The sequence below is a fragment of the Corvus brachyrhynchos genome, unplaced genomic scaffold (genome assembly GCF_000691975.1).
Source record: "Corvus brachyrhynchos isolate BGI_N302 unplaced genomic scaffold, ASM69197v1 scaffold114, whole genome shotgun sequence".
Lineage (NCBI taxonomy): Eukaryota > Metazoa > Chordata > Aves > Passeriformes > Corvidae > Corvus > Corvus brachyrhynchos.
In genome coordinates, this window is record NW_008238337.1 from 1,014,577 (window position 1) to 1,041,693 (window position 27,117).

Below are 27,117 nucleotides of genomic sequence, written 5' to 3' on the forward strand. Positions count from 1 at the left end.
CACTCTCGGGAGTCACTTTTACAGCAAGTGTGGCTTGGAAAACATTCTCTGGCTCTCCAGCCTGTCCGTGTTGGCTGATGCCAGCTTTCATCTGGCACTTGTGTATTGTGGCTGCTGCTCTGCTGTTGGAGCACAGTCCTGCTCAGATATGCTTCTCTGCAAGTGGTTCTTGGCTTAAAAAGGCACAGGTCTCTTTCAGAAATTTTTCATGCTTTGCTCTTGCATTATTTTTCCCCAGTCACTTCAAAGTGTTGGCCAACTTTCCAGAGCCTGCTGTGCATGCATGAGTACATGTATATTGCAACAGATCTTTCCTTTTTTTTCCCCCTAAGTTGTGATGTTGGAGATCTGAGTACTTGCCAGAGGAGTAGAACTAGACTTTGCCTAGGCAAACTCTCTAGCAGAAAGAGGACTGGATCCTTAAAACTCTTTGAAGTCCTCCTGTTACCAAGATGGAAATCTCTTTGTCCTTGTAGCTCTAAAGTCTGCCATTGCTAGCCATATTTCATCTCCTTTTCGCTGTGTTGAAGTGACTGAAATGCAGTGCCCTTGCTGGGGCGGTGTCTGAGTTACACAAGTGATTTCAGCAGCTTTTGGTCCTTGTTCTGTTCAGTACCAGCTGAGAAATGGCTCAGCTCAAGTTGGTACCTGCAGATCTGGGCTTGTGGGACACTGCAGTCTGAGTGCACTGAGGAGTTCAAACTCCACTCCTTTTATCCTGGCATTCTCCTCTCCCTGCAGGGTCTTTTCAATCACTTCTCTTGCGAATCTCTCATCTCCTTTAAGTCTGTGGAGGTCTGGTCTCGTGCTTGGCTTGGGTCAGATCAGTCCTCACTGGTGTCCCTAATTAAAGTTTATGTATAGCCCATTACTGTTTGGGCAGAGCTTAGAAACACAGGACTTTCCCTGTGGGAGGGAAGAAGTGTGGCTGTTTGGGGTAGGCTCAGAGCTTACCAGAGTCAAAGGGCAGTCACCTTGATGGATGGAATTTGGCTCTCCTCAAGACTGGATCCTTGAGCACCCAATCCCGTTTGCTGGTGCAGGGCTGAGCCGTCAGCTGCCTGTGGTGTGTGTGTGTCCTGCCACGGCCCGTGGCACAGAGATGCCCAGGCTGGTGGGTCTGCACACTGCTGTGGTGTCTGGAGGGAGATGTGGAGCTGAATTGTGTGGGCACAGCTCTACTCCTCTGGAACTCCGAGCTTTTAGTGCTCAGCTGGCTCTGGGTGTTGTAAATCTCCACAGATCTCTCAGTTCGAGGATCCATGTGCCCACAGCCAGCCCAGGTGCCCCTTGCAGGTGTGCTTGGGAAGGTTTGGCAGAGGAGCCACCATCACCAGCTCCTCCTGTTCCACGTGCCTGCCTTCCCCTGCTCCTGCCTGCCCTCATGTGCAGCTGTGTCAGGACCAGGGCCAGGCTTTGTCATCCCTTTGCAAAAGGTGAAAGTGGGGTTCCCGAGACCTTGGTAACCACCTGTTGCTGCAGCACGAGCTGGATAATTAGAACTGACAACCCCTGTCTAGAGACTTCTTGGAAGCTGGAAAAATGAGAATGTTGTCAGAACAATAGCGATGCTGCTAGTCTGCAATGCAGTGATGGAGATGAAAGATGAGTGAATCCAAGGAGGCAGAGAATGTATCAGCCCAGTGCTTTTTTCTAACTAATTCAGAAGTCCAGAATGGTCTGAAAGAATTTACATTTCTCTTACGGCCTTAGAGAAAAAGCATTTTAAACTAGTTCCTCTATTTTTTTCTTTACAAAGAAAACCAACAGCTGTTGGTTTGTTGGACCAAACCCACAGCAAATTTCATAGCAGTCATGCTTAAAACTACAATAAGGATGGTCATTTCTTTTTTCATCAGTTGATACAAAAGAATTTTTACATTTTATTTGGTTTTAAGCAATTTTCCATAAAGCTATGAAAACCCTTTAAAGGAGGATCTTATTTTTTTCTAACAGAGAAAAAATAAATTTCACTGGAAATGAAGCCAGGGTGTGTGGAGGAGCTGCAGTCCATGGGGATGTGCAGAGGAGCTTCAGTCCACACTGCTCAGCACATGGTGGTGGCCTCACTCCGTCCCACCCACACCCTTGGAAGCAGCGTCTGTGTAAAAGGCATTTGAATTCAGTGGTGAGGCAGAGCTCTCCTCTGCACTTGCACAATACATCCGAAATGACCTGGTCAGGATGGATGAGGAGTGACTGGAAGCAAGGCTCAGGGCAACGAAGAGAAAGACAGGAGTTCTTTACAAAGAGAGGCTTGTTAACGTAATTGTGTTTATGTGTGATGGCAGTGCCAAAAGAGGAACTGCACAGAGCCAGGGGAGTGTTGTGCTGTGCAAAGCCAGCAGGGAGGCAGGCAGCAGCCCCCGGCTCACACCTGCCCGTGTGCACTGCAGAGAGAGAAAAAGTCCCAAGAGAGTGGCAGCAGCAAAGCCTGGTGCTCCCACAGGTGGTGGGGCCAGGGGAACCCTTCTCTGGGCTTCTTGGGGCTGTCCTGTGCAAGGCCAGGAGCTGTGCTTGGTGATCCCTGTGGGTGCCTTCCAGTCCAGGATACTCTGTGATTCTGTTAGAGCAGGGTCTGCCCTGGCCTGGAATAACAGGGCCCTGTTGGGAGGAGAGCCCTGGGATTTGGGGTTTCAGTTCTTGGCTGGGTCACAGATGTCCTGTGAAGCTTTAGGCGTGGGATTTGGCCACAGTCTGGGTCTGAACTCCCGGTGCCCGTGTGCTGTGGGAGCGCTCCAGCCCCAGCCTGCTGGGACAGCCAGGCAGCACTGGGACTGCTCTGCTTTTGGGCAGATTCAGCAATTCCTAAGGTCCTTCAGCTGCCCTGGGAGAGCACAGGAATTGCAGGAAACACTTTCCTTTGGTCAGACGGGTATTGCAGGCATTTTGCTCCCGGCTGCTCCCCAGGGCAGGGGTCTCACACACGGGATGACAGCCCCTAGAGACGGCTATTCCAAGCTCTCTGTGTGTCTTAATTACGCTCCTCTCCCCATTGGTGCTTCACTGACTGGACCTGATGGATCTGGAAGTCTGACTGTCCCCTTTGCAGCCTGGTTTAGTCCGTAGGATTTGTCACATTGTTCATCAGCTCTGCTTCCCTTGGCCATCAGGTACTCATTACCCAGAGACAAGTGAGCAGCCTCCTTTTCACGAGTGCGAAGCAAAGTTGTTCTGTTGTCATTGCTCCTCTTTAGGCTTTCCTGGAGGGAGGGCAGTAATGCCATTCTCAGTTTAGTGAGGAAAAGCTTGGGGTGCTGGCTGTGTTTCTCGTTCTTCTCCTGCTTCACTCGGATGGCTGCAGTGAGTGACACAGAGTGCTCGTGGTTTCCAGATCGAGAGAGAAAGAGGAAGATGTAACTTAACAGGAGCAAGAAAGTGTTCTCACATTGATTACAAACAATTGTGGCTCCTAAAATCTCCCGCACGAGGTGGGCTGAGTCCAGCAGCTTTCTGGCAGCTCATGCAACAGTGCCTAGCCGTCTCGGTGCTGTGCTCATCCCGTGCTGGCAGCATCGCCGCTCGCTGAGCATCCCGAGCAGCAGGTGGGCAGGAAGTCGCCACCTCCTTTTCCAGCTGGAAAGCAGGAATTGCAGCCCAGCCAAGGGCAAATGAGGGATGGCTCTGGCTGCAGAGGAGCGGGGAGCAGCAGCAGTGAATGAGGCCGTTTGAATTCTCTGTGTGTGCCCTGCTTGGCAGGGACAGAGCTGCACCCCAGAGCTGCACCCCAGAGCTGCCCCTGCCCTCGGCGGGGGCGGGGGCGGGGGGGGGGGGGGGGGGGGGAGGGCTGGCCCGAAGAGCTGCACATAAATGGTAATCAACAGCAAGGTGCAGTTGTGTAACTCCAGCACCTGAGCTCTTCCTTGTTTCTTACAGATTAGGCTTTGCAAAATCCCTGTGAAGCAAGGGGGATAGGATCCTTGTTTTACAAATACATCAAAGGGAGATTAAAGGCCGGATTCTTAGGGAGGTTTAACCACCAAACTCCCCTGGAGTTCAGTGGGAGTTAACACTTCAGTATCCTTGGGAGTATTGATCTCAATAAATTACACACAGCCATCTAGTAAGTGTGTGAGGGAGCTGGGAATCAATCCTGGGCTTTTGGAAAGGTTGTTCTGTGCCTTTACTTCCCCTCCTGCACGTGGGAGTAGCACTGTTCATTGTGCCAAAGGTACCACGGATTCTGTGTGATTGGATTTTAATTGAACAGAGTTTCATCGTGATGATTTTGTTTTGATTTGTGGCCCCAGTTGATTAAGCCTTATTGGGGAAAATTTGGCAGAGTTTATTCAGCCAGAATTTGTAGTCCTGTAAAGCAGCTTCATGAAATGATGCTAATTTCCCTGGAATTTCATTTCTGACAGAAAACAAAAGAAGAAAAGGATGCTACCAGGTTCCTGTTGTGTCAAGGAAACAACTTGTTGTGACATTTCCAAAATGAAATGTTTTGATTTTTTCATTTTAAAATAACTTTTCCCTTGATGTTATGTATTTTTACATAATTTTAATCATTTGAAATTGAAATGAAACTGAATTTCGTGACCCAAAAATGAAAGTAAATGTAGGTGTCTTGAAAGCCCTGCTGAAATGCAGCGTTCATCCTCCAGGCAGCTCGACTGCCAGTCCCATGGCAGAGGGGACACTCAGCACATCAGGTGGCCCCTGGCTGGCCTGAGCTCAGTGGTCAGTGGGGACAAGCTCTTTAAAGGCAGCCCACGGACAGAAATAAATCACAGGTGAGGACAGAGTGTACAGAGATTAATGATGTGTTCACAAAGGGCTGGGCAGGAGCTGCTCTTCTCTCACTGCAACCCCGAAAAATGTATAAAATCTGTGCAAATCCACGGCACAGCGAGAAATTGACTGTTTGTAGTAGTGGAAAGGGGGGCAAAAGAAACAGAAGGGAAAAACCCACTGAAGTTTTATCCACCAGGTCTTGATTTTACAAAGCAAAAGGTGATTCCTGAGGAGAGGCTGTTAATGAGGGGATTTTTCAGTTGGTAACACCAACACGCTGCGGGCGTTGTGTCGGATCACAAAGGAACTATTACACTTGCAGCTACAATTGGATGTTTGCCCAGAATTGTAAGGCCTTTTAAAATGCCCCATTGCGTATTTCACTCGGGTGTATTTGGCTGAGGATAACACATTGATGTTTGCCACAAAGCTGCAGAACAAACTAAAATATTTCTTAGAAATTAATTGCTATCAGAGCTCTCTTAATCAATATGCTCTGCGAGATGCTTCAGGTGGATTAGTGCAGTAGAAAACATTTTTCATGTGCACAGGTCTCTGCTGGTATCTGTTTGTAGCAGCGTTAGGTGGGCTTCCATCAGGACACTGTGGAAAGCCTGGCAGGAAACAAGACCCTTAAAAACGAAGGGAGATGTTTGTCTCTGGGTAGGAAAAGCAGATACAGCCGTGGGCGCAGTATTGTTTGGTGTCATGCTGCGATAGGAAAACCACTGCAGAAAGGTGCTGACACTTTGAAGGTGTGGACTTTCCAAATTCAGAGCACCCTCTGGTTTTTCTGAACCTGCAGAGTCCAGATGTGTCACTTGACCCTCCTCTAAAAAAGGCAAGGTCCTTCTGCACAGAGCAGAGAAGCAGCTGGAAAGGATGACGAGCTGGGAAGTCTTGAGGAGACAGCTCATCATGTCATAGGATCAGAGAATGGGTTGGGCTGGGAGGCACATCATCAAGGTTCAACTTTCCACTGTCCCCGGTTGCTCCCAGCCCCAGTGTCCAGCCTGGCCTTGGACACTCCAGGGATCCAGGGGCAGCCCCAGCTGCTCTGGGCACCCTGTGCCAGGGCCTGCCCACCCTCAGAGTAAAGAATTTCTTCCTAATATCTAATTTAATCATGCCCTCTTGCAGTTTAAAACCATTCCCTCTTGTTCTAATATTTATCACCTTTGAAAGGGTATTTTCAGATTTCAGCAGGTACTTCAACCCTCACAGTTAAAATTCAAAATATTTAAAATTAAGAAGACCTTATTCAGTGTAAATCTCCCCAAATGGGGAAAGCTTTGATCCAGGTGAGGCTGGGTTTGAAGTCTGTCTGGAATCCAGTCACCAGGGCTCAGGCCAGGTCATCCTTCTCTCAGCAGCTGTGGAGCAGCCCAGCCTGGGATGCTGAACCTGCAGAGTCCCTGAGCAGCCGAGGAGCAGGAGGAGCATCCCTAAACCTGGTGCGGTGCCATTTGCATTTACTGCTTCTTTCTGGGGAAGAAAATGAAGATCTTTCTCTGCAGCACAGGAGGTGCTGTAATTATGCCTCCAGAGCAGCTGTTCAGTGGTTGCTCCTGATTCCAGCAGCATCCGGGGTGGTTTTACAGATCTGCTGCTGCCATCGATCTGGTGATTCCTGATCCTCACACTCCTCAGGAATCCCAGACTGGGACAGGGCCCTTCTCGAGACCTACAGTGGGCTTAGGGCTGATCCACCCCTGTGCTGCAGCCTCATCAGAGTTATTTATCTGTGCCTCGCATCATTTCAGGCTGGGTTCAGCTATCTCAGAACGATCTCGCACCTCGGGTTAAGCGCGGGTGATTAAAGGTGACTCCGCCTCCCCCGAGTCATTTATAAGTGACTTATAGAGCTAATAATGGCCTCATCCTTTTGTACCTTGGTACACAGCTTGTGTTCTCAAGTCTTTTATAGCTCAAATGAGCTGCTTTTGCTTATTTATTTCTCTCTTCATTCATTTTTAATGGTTAGAAGAGACTCCCCCATTCTTCTTCTGACAGCAGTGATTTAGGCAGGGCTCATTATCATAACTTACGTTACTAAATATCCCCATTTATGCTGGTAGACCAAGGAAAATGTGTGCGGTGCTAAATCAGGAGAGATCCCATGAGCTTGCCAAGGTGGCAGGGCTGTGTTTGAAGTGTATGTTACATACAGAGAGTGCTGGTGTGGGGGAAGGATCATTTACAGCAACATGGATGGGGGCAGAGTGATTCCCAAATACAGATTTTTATGTGGAAATATCAGAGGCTTACCTTCCTAACTGGCCACCCTTGAAATGTAGAGACCTAAACTGCTCAAGGTACATCTTACTTTCAAAGACTTATTAGCTGGGACTTCGTAGGAGTTCCAGCAGAATTACTGCAGCAGAAAAGCAGTCTCCTGTGAGGGCTTTACTGTTATCCCATGGGAATTTAATAATGATAATGAGGTGGGGAAAGACTGCTACAGTTATTCCTGAGAGCTGACAGTGAAATGCTGGGTACCTCTTCTGGGAGTTATGATGTACATTCCCCTTCCCTCCCTCCCACTGTGTCTTTGGATTCTCTTCAGCGCAAAGCTAACGCAGGATTTATGGGACCAGAGGAATAGTCAGCCACAAATTCAGATCTCCCACAGACAGCCTGCACACCAGGGCAGTGGGAAAAGCAGTAAAATCCTTTTAGGAAAGGGATGGGAAGAATGTTCACTGGAGACATGGATGCAGGAGGTCGGTGTGACAGGGACCGTGTGGGATTTGTGAGGGGCCTTATTGCTTCTTGCCACGTTCTCCCTGGGCTGGCTGAAGTCCTGCTTCCAAGAGTTTAGTGTGTTCTTCCACAGATAATGTAGCAAACAGTGAAATAAAATAAGAGAAATTACTAAAAGCTAATTCCTCTGGTTTGTGATCCTACCCCAAGAGTGTACAGAAAGTGGGGAGTTTTAGAGGACAGAGATGACCCCTGTTCAAACAGCACAATCAGCCTTTTAGAGGTAATGTAAAAAAGAAGTGCCTTGGACCAGCAATGCCCTCCTTGTGTTTGCCAGGGAAGGGCTCTGTGTTGGAGTGGCACAGCAGCATCCTCTGCACAGCTGCAGGGCTGCCAGCTGAGCTTTGGGCTCGGTTTGGGGGCACCCAAAGTACAGAGCTGCACGTGGGGCCGGGCGCTGCAGATTTGCACGAGGAGCTGCAGGAGGAAGCAGCAGTGACTTCGCTCTCTTCCCTTTGCTGACAATGGGACTGGGGGTTTGAATTCAGTGCTGAGCACATCTGAAATGCTCCACTCTGCACATTTTTTTTGTAGCACTGATGATTGAACTCCACATCCAGCTTGCCAGAAGCTGCGTGTTTGGTATGGGCGTGGGGCACTTGGAAATGTAATTCCTGCCTCTGTGCTGTGCTGGCAGTGTGGGACGGACCTCTGCCCTCGGTGCCTGGCACTCAGTGATTAGATGTGTGTGTGTGACTCAGAGGCAGCTGTCTTAGCTGTTCACTGATGTCAGAAAAAGAGGGGGACCTGCAGGAGCCAAAAGAAACCCAAAGCACTTTTATAACCTACCAAGTTCATGCCCAAAAAAGGCCATTCAAACCTCAGTCCCTCAAGAGATAAAAGCCCTGTACCGAGAGAATTTCTGGAGCATCTTGTGAACGCTAAGTACAGCCTCGCTTAATTAATGGAAGTCAGCTCAGTGTAGTTGTGTGAAAAGCTCCAGTGACACAAAGCCTAGAAAAGCTTTAGCAAGGGAGCACAGCACCAGAAGGGTTTAATGGCATTATAATGTCCTTGAATCACGGTGGCCACAACACAGAGATGTATTCCAGCAGTACATTAGCAGTAAAAGAAAATCTACTCTTTCTCTCTTGAGCCGTTCTCACCTTTACTGAAAACTGGAGTTGCCGTCCCTGAGATACCAAAACTCAAAAGCAGGAGGGGGAAATGAGAGATGGGAGGGAGTCCCTGGATTTTGGAAAGCAAACAGATTGGTTTTCCCCACAAATCACCCACCTTGCTCCAGTCCCTTTGTAGCTGCTGTTGCGTTTCAGACAGTGTTTGCTGGCTGGCTGGGATCTCTGTTGTGTGCCCAGGCTGCTGCAGCCCCACTCTGCCGGGCACTCCCAGGGCATGTGCAGGGCTCCCTGGTGCCTTTGTGCGCTGCTTGGATGCTCTGCAAGCACAGCCGTGGTGAGGCCAGCGTGCTGGGCAGGGGCTGGCGGCACTCCAAGCCCCTTTATATGAATTAATGCTGAAGGAAAGGAGCTGCCTGCCTGGCTGAGGAGCTGGAATCCTTTGCAGGCTGGGAAGGGAAATGCAGGCTCAGAAGGGGCTGTGGTAGGCGAAGCCTCCCTGGGCTCTTCCCATCAGCATCACTGGGAGAAGCCATGAGAGAGGCCGCAGGGCCCGTGCCAGCTGTGGGGACAGTCCCCAGCCTGCCAGCTGCCACTGCCTGGGACAGCCCTTCCTCCCGTGCATGTTTGTCCTGCAGAGGCTCAGCTGAGGCCCAGCAAACTCGCTGCACAAGATACTCCCTCTTTCCCAATAAACAGCTTGGAAAACACAATCTCAGAAGAGACAGAGAAGCTCGATTTTTCTTCTCCCCCCCCCCCATCTTTTTATCCCTTCTCTGTGCTGGAAGATGAATGGTTCGGATGTGTCTGCAGGAACACGGGCATGGCTAATCTGCCTGTCTATTGATGACCTGTTTCTGAATGTGCTGGCCTGATTTATGAAAATGTACTGTACTTTGCCCCATGTTTTGATGTTGCTCTGTTAGGACTGCATGCAAACTGCAGCAGAACAGTGATGCTTATTCATCCCAACAGTGAAGGGCTGGCTGGGAACTGAATGAGCTCATAGTTGTTGCCGACTTCACTTACAGCCAGGGAAACAGGCACAGGCGGGTATCCCAAGCATAGCCATTTTTTTCCTGACCGTCAGTTTGTTTTATAAATCATAATCTTGAAGGCATAAGGTCATGTATTTATTTAATCATTCATGTAGTAGTCTTTTAGGGATGGATTCTTTTTTAACTCTCGTTGTGCAGTAAACCCTGATAAAGTTGGAATTGAGGTCTGTTTGTCTGCCAAATTTTCTTTGTCTTGTTATTGCTTGAGTATTAATGGATTCCAAATCTGAGAGTCTGATTCCCATCTCTAACTAGCATAATTCAGCTGTTATCTCTGTGCCTGGGAGAGTGTGTGTTGAGTTCTGTGTGCTGGGCTGCTCTTTACATGCTCACAGATAATAAAAACAGCAGCAAAATCCCACCTGCACTGTGTGTGTGTGCTTCAAAAGTGACTGTTCAGACAGCAGAGCCTTACCCAGGCCAGGAGAGGTTTGGCAGGTGCCCTGCCAGCAGCCCTGGCCGAGTGCAGAGCAGGGAACACGCAGGGGATACACGGGGACAGGCAGGGGACATGGAAGGGACATGGAAGGGACATGCTGGGGATATGCAGGGGACATGGAAGGGACATGGAAGGGACATGCTGGGGATATGCAGGGGACGTGGAAGGGACATGGAAGGGACATCCTGGGGATATGCAGGGGATGTGGAAGGGACATGGAAGGGACATGCAGGGGACACGAAAGGGACCTGCAAGGCCCAGCGGCTCCACACGGTGGTTTGGAAGCTCAGCTCTGATTTCTGTGCTGCCAGGCACAAAAGCTTACCTGCTGCCCTCAGTCACTGGGAAGTGTTTCAGTCCCTAAGTGCCTTAAGACTTCAGTCCTAGGTTTATGACGTTTAATGGCCTAATGTGTTAATTAGCTAAGATTGACCAATGTGAGGTGTTGGTAACTGGAAGCAGAGGTGGCAAGCTCTTACCCAGGTGCTACCCAGGAAAATCCTGGTGTTCAGAGCATTCCTTTGTGCCCCTGGTCCAGCCTGCAGAGCGCAAGGGCGAGTGCAGGAGCCCAGGGCCATCAGCCCCCGGGCTGGTGTGACCTCGGGGCCACTCTGTCTCCAGCTTTATCTATTGCCTCGCCGGTGGAAATCAGCACTTTGACTCTCTGCCCAGTTTCTCTCCCCACTGGTGTCTCAGGGGAAGTGGGGAAGGCACAAAGCAGCAGACAGAGCTCATTAGCACATAAGAGACTTGTCTGGTGTGAGAACAGCACTTAAAATACAAAAAGGCAACAGGGATAAGCACCGTGCCAGCAAGCAGCAGACGATTTCCATTTAGCGAGAAGCAAGGTGGGAGAAGGAGCAGATGTGCCAGGCACTGCCTGAAGGTCTTCTCCCCTCCTGCCTGTCGGACAGGCTATCACACATTGCAGGAGGGAAGCACGGTGCAGTTCTTGCCCTGAAAATATCCCACTCACAGTCGTGTGGCTCCTGCAAGAAACAGGAATGTGTGCTCTGGTGCTGCGGCCCAGACATGCTGCTCCCCCAAGGGGATGTGCTTGTGCTTCCAGCCTCCCCTGCAGCCATTCCTGCAGGCTCACATCGAGCTTCTCTGGAGTTTTGCCAAGTCCCAGGCCAGTTGGGATCAGCACTGTGGGGAGTGGATGTAACATCAGTGCCCGAGGCCCCAGCCAGCCTGGGACGTGTCTGTGCTCAGTTGCCTGCTCTGAGCTCCTCCCCTCATGTTTTGAGGGGTTTTTGACAGCAGCTGGGTTTTCCTGCTGTGCAACACACTGAGATTGGATCCTGACAGGAGCTGTTAGGAGCTGATGTAAAACAGGCTTACACGAGACAATCCCCAAACCCATAACTCTGCTTCTAAACAAACTCCTTACTTTCCTGCTGAACCCGACAGCAACTACAGGAGTTTGACCTTAAAGCAGACTTTGCTTGGGAAGGAGACATTGCAAAAGCCATGATAACCTTTTCTTGGTGCGTTACCTAGGCTCAGACAAGCCAGGATGGAAATGCATTCACTGTGGATCTGTCTGGGAGGGGGGTGTTGTTGTTTAAAGATAATAATATCAGGAATGCAAATTATCCTACAAAAGCTGGTGATATTTAAATATGATTTAAATTCATTTAGCATTTAAACAGAAAAGTAGAAAATGGCATTAAATTCAGATAAGGATGAGACTATACATTCCAGAGTGAGAAATATTAAACACATTGATGGAATGGAATAGAAGGGCTGGCTGGTAATGGATTGTGAAAAGAGTTCAGGGTTCTAATAGATCATTCCTTCAGATCATCAGCACGGTAAAGTGGTAGTTAATAAATTATTTGACGTGCACATTTACTCATATATTTTAACTAACTGTAATGAACAGGTCCTGTCAGCTCACCTAGATCCTTGCAGTAACTGTTAAATTGCTCGAGTGAGATTTACTAACTCTCTGCAATATTGATGTCCAGAGCTGCAGGTAATAAATAAAGTGACATCAGGACTGGCTTGAGCTCTGCTCCAGAGTTGTGTAAGGCCTCTGCCAGGCTGGCAGCAGGGAGGAAGCTGTTTGGGCCCAGTGGACAGCCCTGGGCATCAGTGAGCTCTTCCCTGGGATTCCTTTTGGTTGTGACCTTCTATTCCCCGGTACCTGTGGCAGGACTCGTGAAGAACTCTGTCCCATTCTGGGGTTGATTAGAAAGGTCAGCCCCTTCTCAGTTCAGTTACCTCTTCCTGCTCCAGGTGAGTGGGGCTCCTTGGGCTGCACACAGGAGAGCAGGAGGACTGGGAAGTCTGGCTGAGCTTTGGGGAGAGGAGAGGAATCTTCTGTCCCTGCCATTTTACTAGATCTGTCCTACGGTTGGAGTGGGAATTAAGGACAAAAAAAAAAAGCTGTTCTCTTATCTTAAATTATACTAGAACTGTTTATAGCAGGAAAAGCCAGCCTGTTAAAACGATGCTGAATTATACAGGCTATGAAGGGCACACCAGGCACCTTTCTCGTTAGTCCTAGTTGTCCTCTGAACCTGGAGCTAGTTTAAACCTAGATCCTTTCTCTTCCTCCTACTCACTTACCCAGCATGTAGTGAACTTTATAATTCATGAAGAGACTCATTAATTTTTTTTCCTTCTCCTTTTTATTTCCAGGTTTCTGACAGATGTGACTATGTCTTTGTCAATGGGAAGGAAATGAAAGGCAAAGTGAATGTCATAGTTAATTTTACTTACCAGCATCTGAGTGCCCCTTTAGAAATGACAGTCTGGATTCCTCGTCTCCCGCTGCAGATAGAGGTCTCTGACACAGAACTAAATCAGATCAAGGGGTGGAGAGTCCCCATCATCTCTAATAAGAGGTAGGTTTCATTAGAGGATGTTCATTCTGGGCTGTGCACTTGCCAGGGACCTGTCAGGGCCAGTGGATCTGAACATGCTCATTTGGCCTTAATGCAATTCTGCTGTAAATTTGAAGGTCACCAGACATTTATTCAGTAGGCTCCTGCACTGGACTTCTAAGGGAAATGGAAACTGCAGGCTGCACGAACCTATATTGGAAATCAATTTCCTTTTGTAGCACTAAGGACTAAGATGGGAAGAGCCAATTGGTCAAGTTAGGCAGGATCAGGCACGAGGCAGCAAGGAGACATCAGCAGGCACCAGCTCTCGAAAAAACAGCCTGTTCACAGGTCCTGGCAGTTCATGGATCCATTGTCAGTGGTCACAATTAGCACATACCTGTTTCAGATCCCTGTAGGGTCCCATGGCAGTGATCAGAGTCCCAGAGTCAGGACAGAGCTTTCAGACTCTGCCAGTGCCCACAGAACAGAGGATGGATGAAGCAGGTCAGAACTGTCTGCATCTGTTGTCAGTGTTATTAAGAACAAGAGAAACGAATTGATAGAGTAGGTACTTGGTATTCCCACCTGCAAATGAAGACATTTGTGACAGGTTTCTGTTAGTACCAGAGCAAAGACATTTTGGTGGAGATGTGATTTCAAATTGTACTGTACAGAGAGGGATGTGTGTGTAGGTGCAGAGGAGATTTCCATGGCAACACAAAGATGTTTATGGGAAGATCCAGAAAGAAAAGAAGTGTGAATGTCCGGAAAGCAAGGACTTGACATGGAAAATAATGGAAGGTATTTGGGGGGGACAGTGTGGTAGCAAAGCTGGGAGGCCAGTTGGTGATCTCAAGTGCTGTCCTGGAGTTACGAACAAGGGAAACAGGATAAAAGTGGGAGAACCTGAAGGAAGCAGCTTGGTCCCACAGCCAGGCTGCAGACTTAGGTCAGCAGCAGCTCTCCTGTTCCAGGCTCTCCCAACACAGTTTCACTTCTCCCTGCTGTTGTCCCGGCAGGCCGGCCAGGGACAGCGACGACGAGGATGAGGATGAGCGCAGGGGCAGGGGCTGCACCCTGCAGTACCAGCACGCCATGGTCAGGGTGCTCACGCAGTTCGTGGCTGAGGCCCCGGAGCCTGGGGCCCCGCTGAGCTTCCTGCTGGGCTCCGACTGGCAGCTGGACATCACCGACCTCGTCAGGGACTTCATGCAGGTGGAGGAGCCGAGGATCGCCAGGCTGCAGGACGGGCAGGTTCTGGTTGGGCTGGAGCTTGGAATGACCACGATTCAGGTAAGGAAATCACTGATGTGTTCTGTTCCTCCCTGGGCATGGGGTGATCCAGCATTAACAACAAAACCTGGAGCCAACGATTTTTGAGTGCAAAAGAATTGCAGCAAGAGCTAGAAGTCATGGAGGAGATAGTTTTCTCTCCTTGTCTTGTGCCCCAAAGTATAGTAGATCACAGTTTTATTTAATTTTATCCAACCTGTATATTGGGAGGCTTTTTCTGATTATTTTTGTCTAAGGCTGCTTTTGAAGCTGGAGCCAGGATAAGGGTTATCACAAGGCATGCAGCTGGTGGAACAGCTCAGTCTTCTCCCAGCCTACACTGACAGAGCAAAGGGTAAAGTGAAAATTAACTAGAGCTGGTTAAGGAAGTGAGACTGGAATATAATATTAATTAAAAGAAAAGGAAAAGGAGATGGGGAGAGAGAGATTGTTTCAGTGATACTGAAGTAGAAAACATGTTAACAAACATTAGAACAGGGAAAAAAATCTCTCTCTCCAAACATGCTTATCATCCCAAAGTGTCAAAGCAGAAACAACCAGCACACCTGTCGATACCGAGGTTGTCAAGGCTGCAGAAATTGGATTCTTCCTGCAAAATCTGTAAAGATTTTCTGAATGCCTTTCTAAAGCTCTGGAACTTACAATGCTCCAACCAGTGCACACAAAACTGTGCAAAGAAAAATCCAAGGGTAAAAAGCTGAGAGCAAGTTGTCTTTAAAGAACACCTCTTATAAGCTGCTTTAAAAATGCTCTGTACCCTGTATGGATCATTAAATTCAACTCGCTTGCTAATGAGCGTCTTTGGATGTCATGTATCACTGCACTGACCTCTGTGTGTATTTTCTTAACCAAAACAAATTTTCTCTGTCAATTTTGTATTCAGTACCATGAGAGGTTATTGTAGCAATACATTACCCTTTCTTTCCATAGGCTAGAAATAAATACAGTTTATTCAATGGACTTCAGATAAATTTACAGACTGCATTTTATTTATGGTACCTCAAAACATGAGGATTAATAAAATACTTAAATTTCACATGAAGATTACATTTACAGCTTGTTACTACACCTGAAGCAGATGTAGTTGGCACATTGCAGAGGTGAGTGGCACATCTGATTACAGTTGCATAGGTGAAAGGTGTTACAAGGCCCCTATGATTGCAGAAGAGTTACAGAATATGAGTAGCCCTTTTTAATCATATTTTAATAGTGTCTGCTGTGTGAAATTCTTCCCATGACCATAAACATCCCTTGTCAGCACAGTTCTGTGTGGTATTTTATGTACAGAATGGCTGTTGCTAACTTCAGTTTTTCTTCTCAGATACTGTCCCCGCTTTCAGATGCCATCTTGGCTGAGAAGACAGTGACAGTCCTGGACGAAAAGGTGACAATAACTGACCTGGGAGTGCAGCTGGTGACAGGACTGTCCCTCTCTCTGCAGCTCAGCCCGGGAAGCAACAGGGCCATCTTTGCTACAGCTGTAGCACAAGAGCTGCTCCAGTCCCCAAAGCAGGTACTGGTGCTGGGCTGTGGGAAGGACCCTGCTCTGAGTCATTGCAGCTGACATTTCCAGCTGCTGCAACCAAGCAGATTTTTACTAATAGTGTGCTAATGAAACTTCTGCTTATGGGACTTCCCCGAAGGCCACCAAGGGCCCTAAACAGAAAAACAAAGATCTCACAAAAAGGGCACTGTGTTTAAACAGCCCCAGGCACCAAACACCCCTCCTGTCATGGCTGATCCCATAAATAACACAGGCAACTCAGTGATGTGTCACAATTGAGCACCAGCAGTCCCCTTGCACACACCCACACCCCCCTTTTCTGTCCCATCCAGCACCTACCACATTCCAGGACATCCTGCCATGTTCAACCTCTCACCACAGATATCCAAATCAACCCTTTAATTCCATCTTTACATGAGAAAGTGATCTGTGTTGTGCCCAACTCTTCTTCTTTTAGTTACTTCCTGTGAGCACTTTAAGAAGTCAGGGAACATCCCTTTCATTCTGATTCATTACTATAATGTGAATCAGCATCACTGACTCATTTCCTGATTCATGATTTCATAAACCATTTTTTCCCCCTTATTACTCTTAGTTCCTTTATTAGGAACCAACAGTTACCAAGGGCTTTTGGACTTTGCCATGTCCTCATCAGTCCCTGCTTGGTATTTGTCCTTGTGCTTCTGTATACATTTGAAATTTAAACTTCTTTTCCAACCCAAATCCATCAGTCTGGGACTTTCATCAAGGATGCACGGGGCTCTTAACACTTAAGCATGTTCTGAGCTTTAAAGGTAAATGATCATGGCATGCACATTTGAAGTCTGGCCAACTGTTGAGGTGCTCTAATTCATCACAGAGTCTTATCCTTGGGATGCAGGATGAGAAATAATGCAGAGCTGCTGTCTTTATGGGGTGATAAAAATCAGGCTCCCATAGTGTTCCAGGAGCCCAGGAATCGATGCCAGGCAGGTTGAGGGAAGGCCAGTGAGCTAATCCACTGCTGACATGGGGAGTTACACAGGGTGCCCTGAGTCCAGCCCAGGAGCAGGCGTTGATGGCAGTCAGTCCCACTGCTCTGGCATTTCAGTTCCCAGAAATGGAGTCTGGACAGGTCCTTCCCTGGATGCAGGGGTGCAGTCAGGGCAGCACTGGATCCACACTAAACCAGAGAGGGAGTTGTGTGCCCTCCTCTCTGGAAGGGCTGACTCTGGTTTGGAAGGCAGCTGGGTCCCTCTGTTGCTCAGGACAGGATTTTCAGAGCACAGTCCCTATAAGCAAAGCAATGCAAAATGATTAAATGATTATGCAGCTTTAAGCAACACAGTGGGAGGATGAGAGCTGATGACACAAATTCTATGCAGCCTTCAAGAAACATCCAAAGATTAATAAACACAAAGCCGGGATTTATGACAGTGTCAGCAAAGTCTTAGGGCTCTGTCCTGAAATAGAGACAGAGGCAAATCTCCCATTGAAGCAGGGGGAGCTCCGTGGCTCTGAGGATTTCGGAATCAGGCCAGTAGATTATGCACGATACAATCCCAAAAGACTGGAAGCTTATTCTCCATGCTCTGAGCAGGTGAATGACTTTGTGCTAGGAACAATTTAAAGGGTAATCATATGTATTTGTTCTCTATACATATGTGGAGTTAGAATGTAAATACTGTCTGTATGGAAAACTGCTTATTTCAAGAAGCAGGACTTTTATATTCATGGTTTTCACAAGTTAATTTGTTGGCTGGATGTCTGTCTGTCTGGCAGACTGTCAGAGCAAGGTGATCCCAACTCTGACCAAAAGCCCATTTCAGACAGTAGAGAATCCACTGATGGAGCCAGGAGTCTGTCTGGTGGGGATTTTCCAGTGTCTACTAAGGTGCAGATATGCCAGGAGATTGAGGGGGAACAACCTGTATTTTGTCTGCAAATGATCAATGTAGGAATACAAAGATTTTGTCAGATAGCACAACAATTTTCAGTAGCCATTTGAGAGTCCTTAGAGAGCCTGATTTTCAGAAATGGGTGAGGACATGTTTTCTGAAATTTAAAAATACTTTAAAATGTTTCAAGTTAGAAGCCAGAAGTCAAGGATCCCAGGAAGGCTGCACCATTAGGCACATTTGTTCCAGAATTGGTACCCAGGTCGGATTCATTTGCATTCAGAGAAAGCCTCCACACACACTGGAGTACACAATCTGCATTGCTGTGACACAAGATTAAACTTTATTATTGTCTTGCTTTTAATTGCTAACAAGCGTAAAAATTACCCTGGCCATTTCCTAAAGAAGCAACTGATGGGTTTCCTCTGCTTACACAATCTGCTAATTTAATTTGAGAGACAGAAACCAAGGAGTGATGGTATGGAGTCATGTATGGGCCTGTTTGCTATATTAGCTGTCTTTCAACGTGTGTTTTGTGTAATAAGAGGAGACTTTGTCTTTTAAGTAGTTTAGAAATAACATTGGGGTTTTTTATTTAAATATACAACAGTAAATGATCTCAGTCACTGGTAATGCTTCCTGACATGCAATTAATTATGGTGCTGAAGTGGATTCTGCAGAGCCCAGGGGATACAGCTCCTTTAAGCACCTTTGTGGAAACAAATGTTATTATCAACGAGTGTTTTAGACTAGTATTTCTCTTCACATCTTGGCAAGATACTAATTTCACTGCTCTTCCTATTTATTTCTTTTCTGATTACTAATGGTACATGGATCTTGTGAGGAGGAGGGAATAGACCAGAACGGAGCACATTTCCCTCAGTGATCATTCTGAGTGTGTGCATATTTGTCTTACGTATTACAGGAGGCAGCCATCAGCTGCTGGATCCAGTTCAGTGATGGATCTGTCATGCCCCTGGATATTTATGACTCCAAAGACTTCTCCCTGTCAGCCACCTCGCTGGATGAGAAGGTGGTCTCCATCCACCATGACCCCAAATTCAGGTGGCCTGTGATTGCTGCTGAGACCGAGGGCCAGGGGACCCTGGTGAAGGTGGAGATGGTGATCAGTGAATCGTGCCAGAAATCCAAAAGGAAGAGCATCCTGGCTGTTGGGAGTGGCAGCATTAAAGTGAAGTTTGGGCAGAGTGATGCCAACCCGAACATCAGTGACAGCAAGCACAGGGGTGTTGGTGTCCACCTGGAAAACCACGCCAGTGACCGGCGCCAGAAAAACACCTGGCAGGAAAGAGGGGATGGGCAGTACTACAGCTCCTCCATGGGCCACGAGCAGGGCAGGGGCACCACCACGCACAGGTCTATTCTGAGCAGGAAAGAAGACAGAGAGAGCCTCCTGGATGATGACAGCCAGAACCTGCCCATAGACTTCACGAGCTTCCCTGCACAGGTGGATCTGCCAAGAGACAACGGAGACTCGGAGGAGAACGACCTGGTGCAAACACCCCGGGGCCTCAGTGACCTGGAGATCGGGATGTATGCTCTGCTGGGGGTCTTCTGCCTGGCGATCCTGGTGTTCCTCATCAACTGTGTCACCTTTGCTTTGAAGTACAGAAACAAACAAGTTCCCTTCGAAGAGCAGGAGGGCATGAGCCACTCTCATGACTGGGTTGGGCTGAGCAACAGGACAGAACTCCTGGAGAATCACATAAATTTCTCATCCCAACAAGATGAACGTACCACAGCCATCGACAGAGGAGTGGACTATGAGGAGAGCAAATACCTCCTCAGCACAACTGCCACCAAAAATATCAATGGACAATCTTTCAGGTCTCCTGAGTCCACATTCACTGAAGGGAAAGAACAGAAAAGTGAACCAACCACCTCTCCTACCTCTAAGAGGAAACGGGTTAAATTCACCACCTTCACCACCATCTCCTCTGATGATGGGTGTCCAACTGTCAACTCAATCTTGATGAGTAATGAGGATGACATTAAATGGGTCTGCCAGGATATGGACCTGGGGGAGTGCAAAGAACTTAAAAACTATATGGAGAGATTACACGAGAATGCGTAATGAGACACGAAAGACTTTTTTTGTTCGGTTTGTTTGTTTGTTTTTCATTCACCTTCTGCCTTTAATTTTGGGTAGTGGGGCAAAATGTTGTATTCTAACAAGAATCAGCTGGTGGATAATAACTCAGTGGAGCCCCAAGAAGCCGCCCAAAAGCAGCTGGGAGAGCAGAGATCCTGGACAGCTCTTAAAATTCAAGTCTTCTCTGTGCTCAGAGATGGAAGTGAGAGATGTGTGTGGTTTTTTGATACACGGTAAGATGAAAAAAGAACTTAGAAAAATAATACGGTCTCATTCTCTGAGCTTTCCCAGGAAATCAATAAATATAACAAACTCCAGTGCAGTTTGGATATTACAAAGCTCACACAGCTCTACTGTTCAATATTGCAAGCTTTGGTTAAAAGCAAAAGATTGGTCTCAGAATAAATAGATCCATGAAGGGAGCATGTCGTTGGAGCCACGTGCAGAGAATATTCATCCAGGAACATTAATTTAAAGCTGACAAAAACCAACAGTGTGAACGAAGCAGCTCCCAGAGCTGAGGAGTCATGAGTTTCCAAAGAATCTGGAGGGGATAGAGGATAACTGGGCTGTTTACAAACCAGCATGTTTGCCTCCCAAGCACTGACAATGGATACACATATACAGTTCAAACTGAAACTCTTTTTAAGTAGATGCCAAGGTAATAAACTTTGCCAGCCAATTTTCGGTATTTCTTAATTTGTAAAATAGGAGAGGATATAATCTATACTCAGAACATCACTCGTATTAAGGAAGGTCTGTTTTGGAAAGTTTGAGAGAATGAGCTATTTTTAAAAGCCCACTTTATTTGACTGTCCTGTTTTGAATTTGTATTCCCAGCCATTTCCCTGGACCCCCATCTGGTATCCTGAGGGCACTCACCAGGATCAGGCAGCCTTGGAAGCTGTGGTTCCTTCCCTCCCCTCCCGTGCACACTCACTCCTCCTTGGCTCCTGCCGAGCACAGCCCTGCTGGTACCACACTGTCCTGGCTGTCCATGCTGTCATTTCCCAAAGCTGGCCACTGTCCCTGGGCTCAGGGCCACTTGTGCTGCACAGGACACCACCAGCAGCTGCCTCTTTGTGCATCCCCTCCCCTAGGGGAGGTAGGGTTGTTCAGTTTCTTGTGCTTCCCCCCTCTTTAGCCCCCGGCCCAGCACGTTTAGAGGGCACTGGGAGGTCACAGGGGAGAGCTGCACATCCAACATTGAACCCTGCACAGCCAGACTCAGCAGATAACATTGGTTTCTCCCAGGGGTGATGATAATCTTTTGTTTTCTTCTGATAAGGATGTACATATGGTAGGATTTCAGTGATTACCCTTCCAACCTGACGTGCCCTCCAGCCCTCAAACCATGACATTTCCTGTGAGGTCCAACAGCAGTCTCCAATGGCCAGTGATAAAGTGCCAAAGCACTAACTAAAATCCAGGTAATGGATTTTATATATACAAATATTTCAAGTTTTCCTTTATTTTCTGGAGTAAGTCCTTGCCCCCTTTTTGTTAAGTCTTCCATCCTTGAATCTAGGTTGCTCAGTTTAATACACGCCCGCCCTCCCACAAACACTTAGATTGAATCCCTCTATATTTAGAATGTACTGTAGATTGTAAGAATGTAATATATATATTTATAAACATGCCAACTGTGAATAAAATTTGCATTTTAGTGGCTTCATCTTTTTTCCTACTCTGAATGCCTCTTTCCTTTCACTGTCAGAAGGTTTACCCTGCAAGAGCCTGGCAGCAATACGGAGCTGTGTCCTTTGATGAATCCAGGAACGCTCATGGCACAATCCCCTCACGGAGTTTTACACTGTGCCGTGGTGGGGCAGAACACACAGCTCCAACAATGTGTTATGCTACAAATGTCCGTGCAACCAAGTCACCCTTCCAAGAGTTGAAACTATTTGCAGATAAATCCACATGCTGTATTTCTAGCCTGAAAGCCCAAAAATGTGAGTTTCTGGGTTTGAGCTCTGGTTTTCTTCTCTTGGGAAGATCCACATTTGGCTAAACACCTTTTAAGGCAGTTTTAGGAGAGTGAGTAAATAGAGCAAATGTGCCCAATACTTTGGAGATGAGATGGTCTTTGGTTTCTTTCAGCACCTGTGCTCAAGGCTTGGATGACCCAGTGCAGGACGAGGTGCAGCAGCAGCAGCACAGTGCAGGACGAGGTGCAGCCCCGAGGACAGGACAGTGCAGGGTCCAGACAAGCTCTGGGTGAGCTCTCAGGTGAGGGAAGCAGCCTTGGTGCTGCAGCAAAGCGTGGCAGCCTCCGCGCAGGTCCAGCCGCCTTCCAGCCCAGCCTTGCCTCCAACTCTGGGGTTATTTCGGGTGCTTTTTGCACATCACTACGTGATGTGTGCAGTGAGGCAGTCGGGCTGAGAGTGCCCAGGTCTCTCTGGAGCCCAGCAGAGCAGAGGTGTGAGTGCAAGGTTGCCTTTCCAACGCGGCACTGCATGGCCCATCTCCCACCTTGGGAGGAGCAGGTCCAAGCCATGCTGGGAGCAGCCTGTCCCAACTGCTCTGCCCACGGGCTGCCCTGGAAAATCCAGATTCCTGCATCAGCTGCCTCTGGGGAACAGGAGGAACTAACAGCAAGTTGCTCTGGTGGCACAAACCACAGGAATGTTCTCCGAGGACACACAGCTGCCAGCTCCAGCGCTGGGGATCCTGACACACAGATCTGTGCCTGTCTGCTTGCTCAGAGGTCCCTGTGTCCCCTGCAGCTGGAACTTGCTATTATCCCTAGGGCAGTGCTATAAATAATGCACAGTGTTTAGAGTGCTCTTCTCCCATGGATCCCACAGAGCTCTGAGCAGGGTGTGTTCCTTACTGACGTGGGGAACCCCAGGGTGCAGTGATTTGCCCAGAGTCACTGCAAATCTATGGCAAAACCCCACTGTGCAGGATCCTGAGAGGGAGTTGTGGCCATCTGTATGCAAGTGAACACTCTTAATTAATCTGCTAATAGCAGAATAAATCAACTTCCTGTAGAGGTTTTTGCATGTATGTATCTGTTGGGAGGGGCTGTTTGTGTACATTCCCTTTATGGGCCCACACTTCCAAGCAAAACCACCTGCACCTTGGAGCATCCCAGGGGAGGAAATTTGTGCTTCAGGCAATCAGCTGAGATCCCAACTGGCAAACGAGGGGCCTAAATTCTATTCCCCACCATTAAAGCAGTGATGGTGTTTAGATGTGCATACACACAGTGTTTTCCAGCTGTGGCTCCAGTTGGCAATCTCTTGTACCTGATAAAGAGCCCTGCTGACAGCAAGCAGTCTCCTGTGAGAGTTATTAATTACCTTCTTGTTTTCTTCTTTGCAGTTGCCTCTTATTTTCATGTTTGAGTCTTTCTTCCTGTGAGTAGACTGATAGAGGCATGTTTAAAAAAAAAAGAAAACTTACGTGATACAGTTTGGTTCTTTTTAGAGACTTCATGCATGAATACAATCAGGAGTAGAAACTTGATGGTCCTATAAATCAGGTAAGGTGGTTCTTTACTCTCTTCCTTCATTTTAAAAGCTTCCCCTTCAGCAGTCTTAAATATATGGTGGTTTAGACCCAGCTGCATTAATACACCAGTGAATTCAAAATCTCAGCAATGCAGCTAAATAATTGGTTTGAAACAAGGCTTCTCTGGAGGTAAGTGACTTGAAAAACCAGAATAGGTATTAAATCTGTGTGCAGCCTGCACCAAGTAGCTCCAGAAACTACTTTCACACCTCGTTTCCATAATGAATGGGATGTAAATGAAATGAGCACACTGGAGACACTTTAGTTCAGCTCTCTGTATGTTCAGTTTCTCCAAGACTGCCAGTTCTCAGTCTCCTGTGGCCTGAGGGCTGTTCTGCTGTGGAAGCTCCTTAGTGAGAGCTAAAGGACTCGTGTACCACAGCTTGGAAGAGCCTTTCACATGTGTTACTGAGGAGGGAGTGCTGGCTGGACTCACGCTTGTATTGATCGAAGTCCAGCAAACATCACTGAGGAATTAGCTCAGGGAAGGAGCTATCACTGCCAAGTGGTGCGTTTAGAAAATGCCTCAAGCATTTAAAAAACCTCCCAGAGATTAATTCATTTAGTCCTGAAAGCCCAGGAACTCTGTCACATATTTCTACGTGTTTATTGTGGTACCAGAGCCCATCCCTGCACAGCCTTGGAGCAGTGCAGCCACACATCTTACTGCCAGCAGTACAATGCCTGCCACCAAAAATCGGAGCTGTCCTACTGCCAGCCGTCCCCATCAGACATTCCCAGGGTGAGGGACCTGTAAGGAGGAGGAGAGGTGTGTTCTGCAGGACAGTGCCAGCCTGAGCTCCCCACACAGCACGAGCCATTCCTCACTGCTGTGTCTGGCTGCAGCTTGAGCTGTCCCCTGAGGACAAGAGAGCTCTAAACCAAGTCAGGATATCACCTGCAAAGTGCTGAGGAGACAGAATTTGCGTTCTGCTTCCAGTTCATTTCTGTTTGAAAACTCCCAGGTGGGCCCTGCTTGTGCACCTACCCCAGCCATATGCTTAAGCACCTTTCTGAACGGTTGTTTGGCTTCCAACACCCATCACCTTCCTCATGCATAAATAACGTTCCTTCCCTGTGAAATCAGTGATGTGCTGTTGGGCTTCTTGGTGAAAGCTTTAAGTGTGTGAAGTTCAGAACTGGCAGCGCTAATGGCCTGAGGAGAGCAGAGCACCTGGTCCTGTTCCATCCTCAGGAGCATCAGAAGGGCCAAGGTCACACGAGTCAAGCAAGCGTGCCTGAAACAGGATCATTTTCTACCTTTTTGCTGATGGGATAGGAAGACCTCTGTCAACAAATCCTTCATTATGCAGGCTCCCTGCTCCAGCTCCGTGAGGAACAGCAAATGAGGCAGCCCACGAATGTAATATTAATGGCTGGAGAAGCAGCAGTGCTGCTCTGTTTGTGTGTACTGCCAATGCTCATTAGGAAACCCCCATCACACTGCGACGGTGGCTGGTGGATTACAGCGACAGGTTCCTGCCACCATCTCCTCAGAGCAGCGGGGAGAGCCTGCAGGGACACGAATGCCCCGAGTCACGTTAGTTTGCACCAGCCCCGAACTCGCTGGCTCCTTGCTGCTGTGGGTGCAGATGAGGCCTCCTGTTGTGCTCCCTCCTGCAGCCACAGCCCCTGCTCCAGCTCTGGTCCCTGCTGAGCTGACCCTGGCTGGGTAGCAGAACTCCGTGGCACCTGGCAGTGCCCAGGTCGGTGTCCCCAGCACCAGAACGCTGCAGCTTTGAAGTGTAACAGGGACTGTGCTTACTCATGTTCAGGCCTGTGTTTCTAGTAATTAAATTAGCATTTCCTACAGTCAGTTAATACACTAATGACATAAAAACCAATTCAAGGAGCTTCACCACTCAGCCCTGATGATACGAGACTGCAAAGATGACTGAGTCCCATTTTCAGCATTTTCCTGAGCTCAGTAAGCGCAGATGAGCAGAGAGGAGGAGAAATAAGGACAGAAGAAAGAAGGCTGTCCTTCACTCTCCCTGAGCACTGCTTCGGTCAGCACACCCTGGATGTGCCCAGCCCAGGATGATCTGTATCCTTGAAGAACTCACCACCAGTACAGTTGCACCTCATGCCTTCCTATTTCTTCAGCAAATCCTTTGTCTGATGACTGCGGACACAGATTTTCTACCCTGTTGTCATCAAGCCAAACCCCTCAATCACTGTACTCCTCTTGGCCATTAATAACTTTTTACAGCTTTCTCCCATCAGTCCCCCTCTCTGAGGCCTAATCAATAGCTCTGCTTTTTGCATTTGGCATTCCCTCCTGTTCTGCCCCTTAGGATACCAAGGTCAAAGCATTCCCTCGTGTTTCTCCCTTAAATAAGTGGTATCAGCCTGCAAAATAGTTTGCAATAGTGAAAAATCCCATCTATTGATCAGGGCTTGCTCTGTGCCAAGCTCTCTACGCAGCCTTGACTTGAGTACAGCACTCAGTAACGTGTCTTTGCAAGAGCAGCTCATGCAGGTGGAGAGGCATTTTTGGCAGGCTGCAAATGCAAGCTCAGAAGGATTTTTTCATCTCACTGCACAGTCCTTGCACAATCACCCCAGCCCCTGAAGAGCCATAGGGTTTTAATAATTTCTGCTAATTGTTTTGTCCCCTCATCTTCTGCAGAGCTGGTGTCCCCCACTCCCACTGCACCCATGAGGAGGGACTTTAATTGCAGGGGGTGCTCTTTGAACCCAATTGTCATGTGATTTGTGAGGCTGCTCGGGATGATTGCTGCAAAGCAGGAGTGGAGAAGGAGGACAGACAGACAAGCTGAGCATCATTACCCAAATCAGGCCTTAAACCAGGGGAAATTTCCAGGTTTTAGAGCAAGAGTCAGGCCAGAGTACTGAAAAATTTGCAAACAGCTACATTTTGCCAGTCTGATGCTCCTAAAGAAAATAACATCATCTCCTCCTTCGAAGTCACACCCTTACATCTTGAAAACCTGGTTCAGCTTCTCACCCTCCCCTGCAGTGACCTGGGCTATAAACAGCCTCTCCTCCTTTTGGGGTGTAGGCTTGGGAGCTCTGAAGGGGATGGAAAAAGGGAAAGCAGCAGAGGGGGGAGAAAGGAGCACAAGGGGACAGGGATGGCTGAGCTGGGACTCGGGGGCACTTTGGAGCCTGCCCTGTTGGGAAGGGAACTGCAGGACACACAAGTCTCTGGGCTTTGTGATGCACCCGGCCCAGCCTGGGGAGGGCCTGGGCTGTGCCCTCCCTGTCTCCCGTCGCCAGAGTCCAGGTCCTGGGTGGGAAGTTGCTGCCCAAGGGAGCTCTGGGTCATGCATAGCACAAATCTCATGGGGAAATGCCCCTCATGCTCATTAGTGTCATCAGCTGCTGTGGCTTTGGATGGAGGCAAGGGGTGGGAGATGATGATTTTCTATTCCAAGGCAGCAGGAGGCCTTAAGCAATACTTACTCAAGTGTTTCTGTGGATGTATAGACATATATGGGTGCCTTAGGTACATCCAGAGTCGCCTGTCCCCGTTTCTGGCTCTAATTCATTGCTTGCTTACTACAGCTCCCCCATTCCCCATTTTAGTATTTTCACTTAACTGTACTTTAAAGAGCCAGAAATAGCTTGTCAGATTGAGACAGCTCTTGAGAAGTTTAATTTTCCTAATGCTTGTTGGAAATCCCCTTTCTGAATCTGCAGGAATATTAAGGTTCTTAGCATGAGCTGTGCCGAGAGGGAATTTGCAAGTAAAGCTGTCAGGGAATTGCAGTTGGGTTAGGAGAGGCTTGATGGACAGCACGATGGGTGCAGGATGTGTCTCTGAGGAGGGAAGGATGCCTCGGAGCTGTGGGTGGCAGAGCTGGAGGGAGTGGGGAAGTGCCAACCATTTGTTTTCTCCCCGCCAGACCTGGGGAACAGAGAATTAGACAAAATT

The 27,117-nt window shown here is 48.1% G+C and overlaps 1 protein-coding gene across 1 annotated transcript in view; it reads left to right on the forward strand.

The window, feature by feature from the left end:
• The window catches only part of TMEM132D (transmembrane protein 132D), a 209,901-nt gene extending 188,529 nt beyond the window's left edge, over positions 1-21,372 (forward strand). The window contains exons 6-9 of the mRNA XM_008634130.2: positions 12,723-12,928; positions 13,930-14,203; positions 15,525-15,716; positions 18,510-21,372. Coding sequence (XP_008632352.1) covers positions 12,723-12,928; positions 13,930-14,203; positions 15,525-15,716; positions 18,510-19,679 — 1,842 coding nt within the window. The 3' untranslated portion in view covers positions 19,680-21,372. The remainder of the gene's footprint in view (positions 1-12,722; positions 12,929-13,929; positions 14,204-15,524; positions 15,717-18,509) is intronic.
• Positions 21,373-27,117: the final 5,745 nt, after the last annotated feature.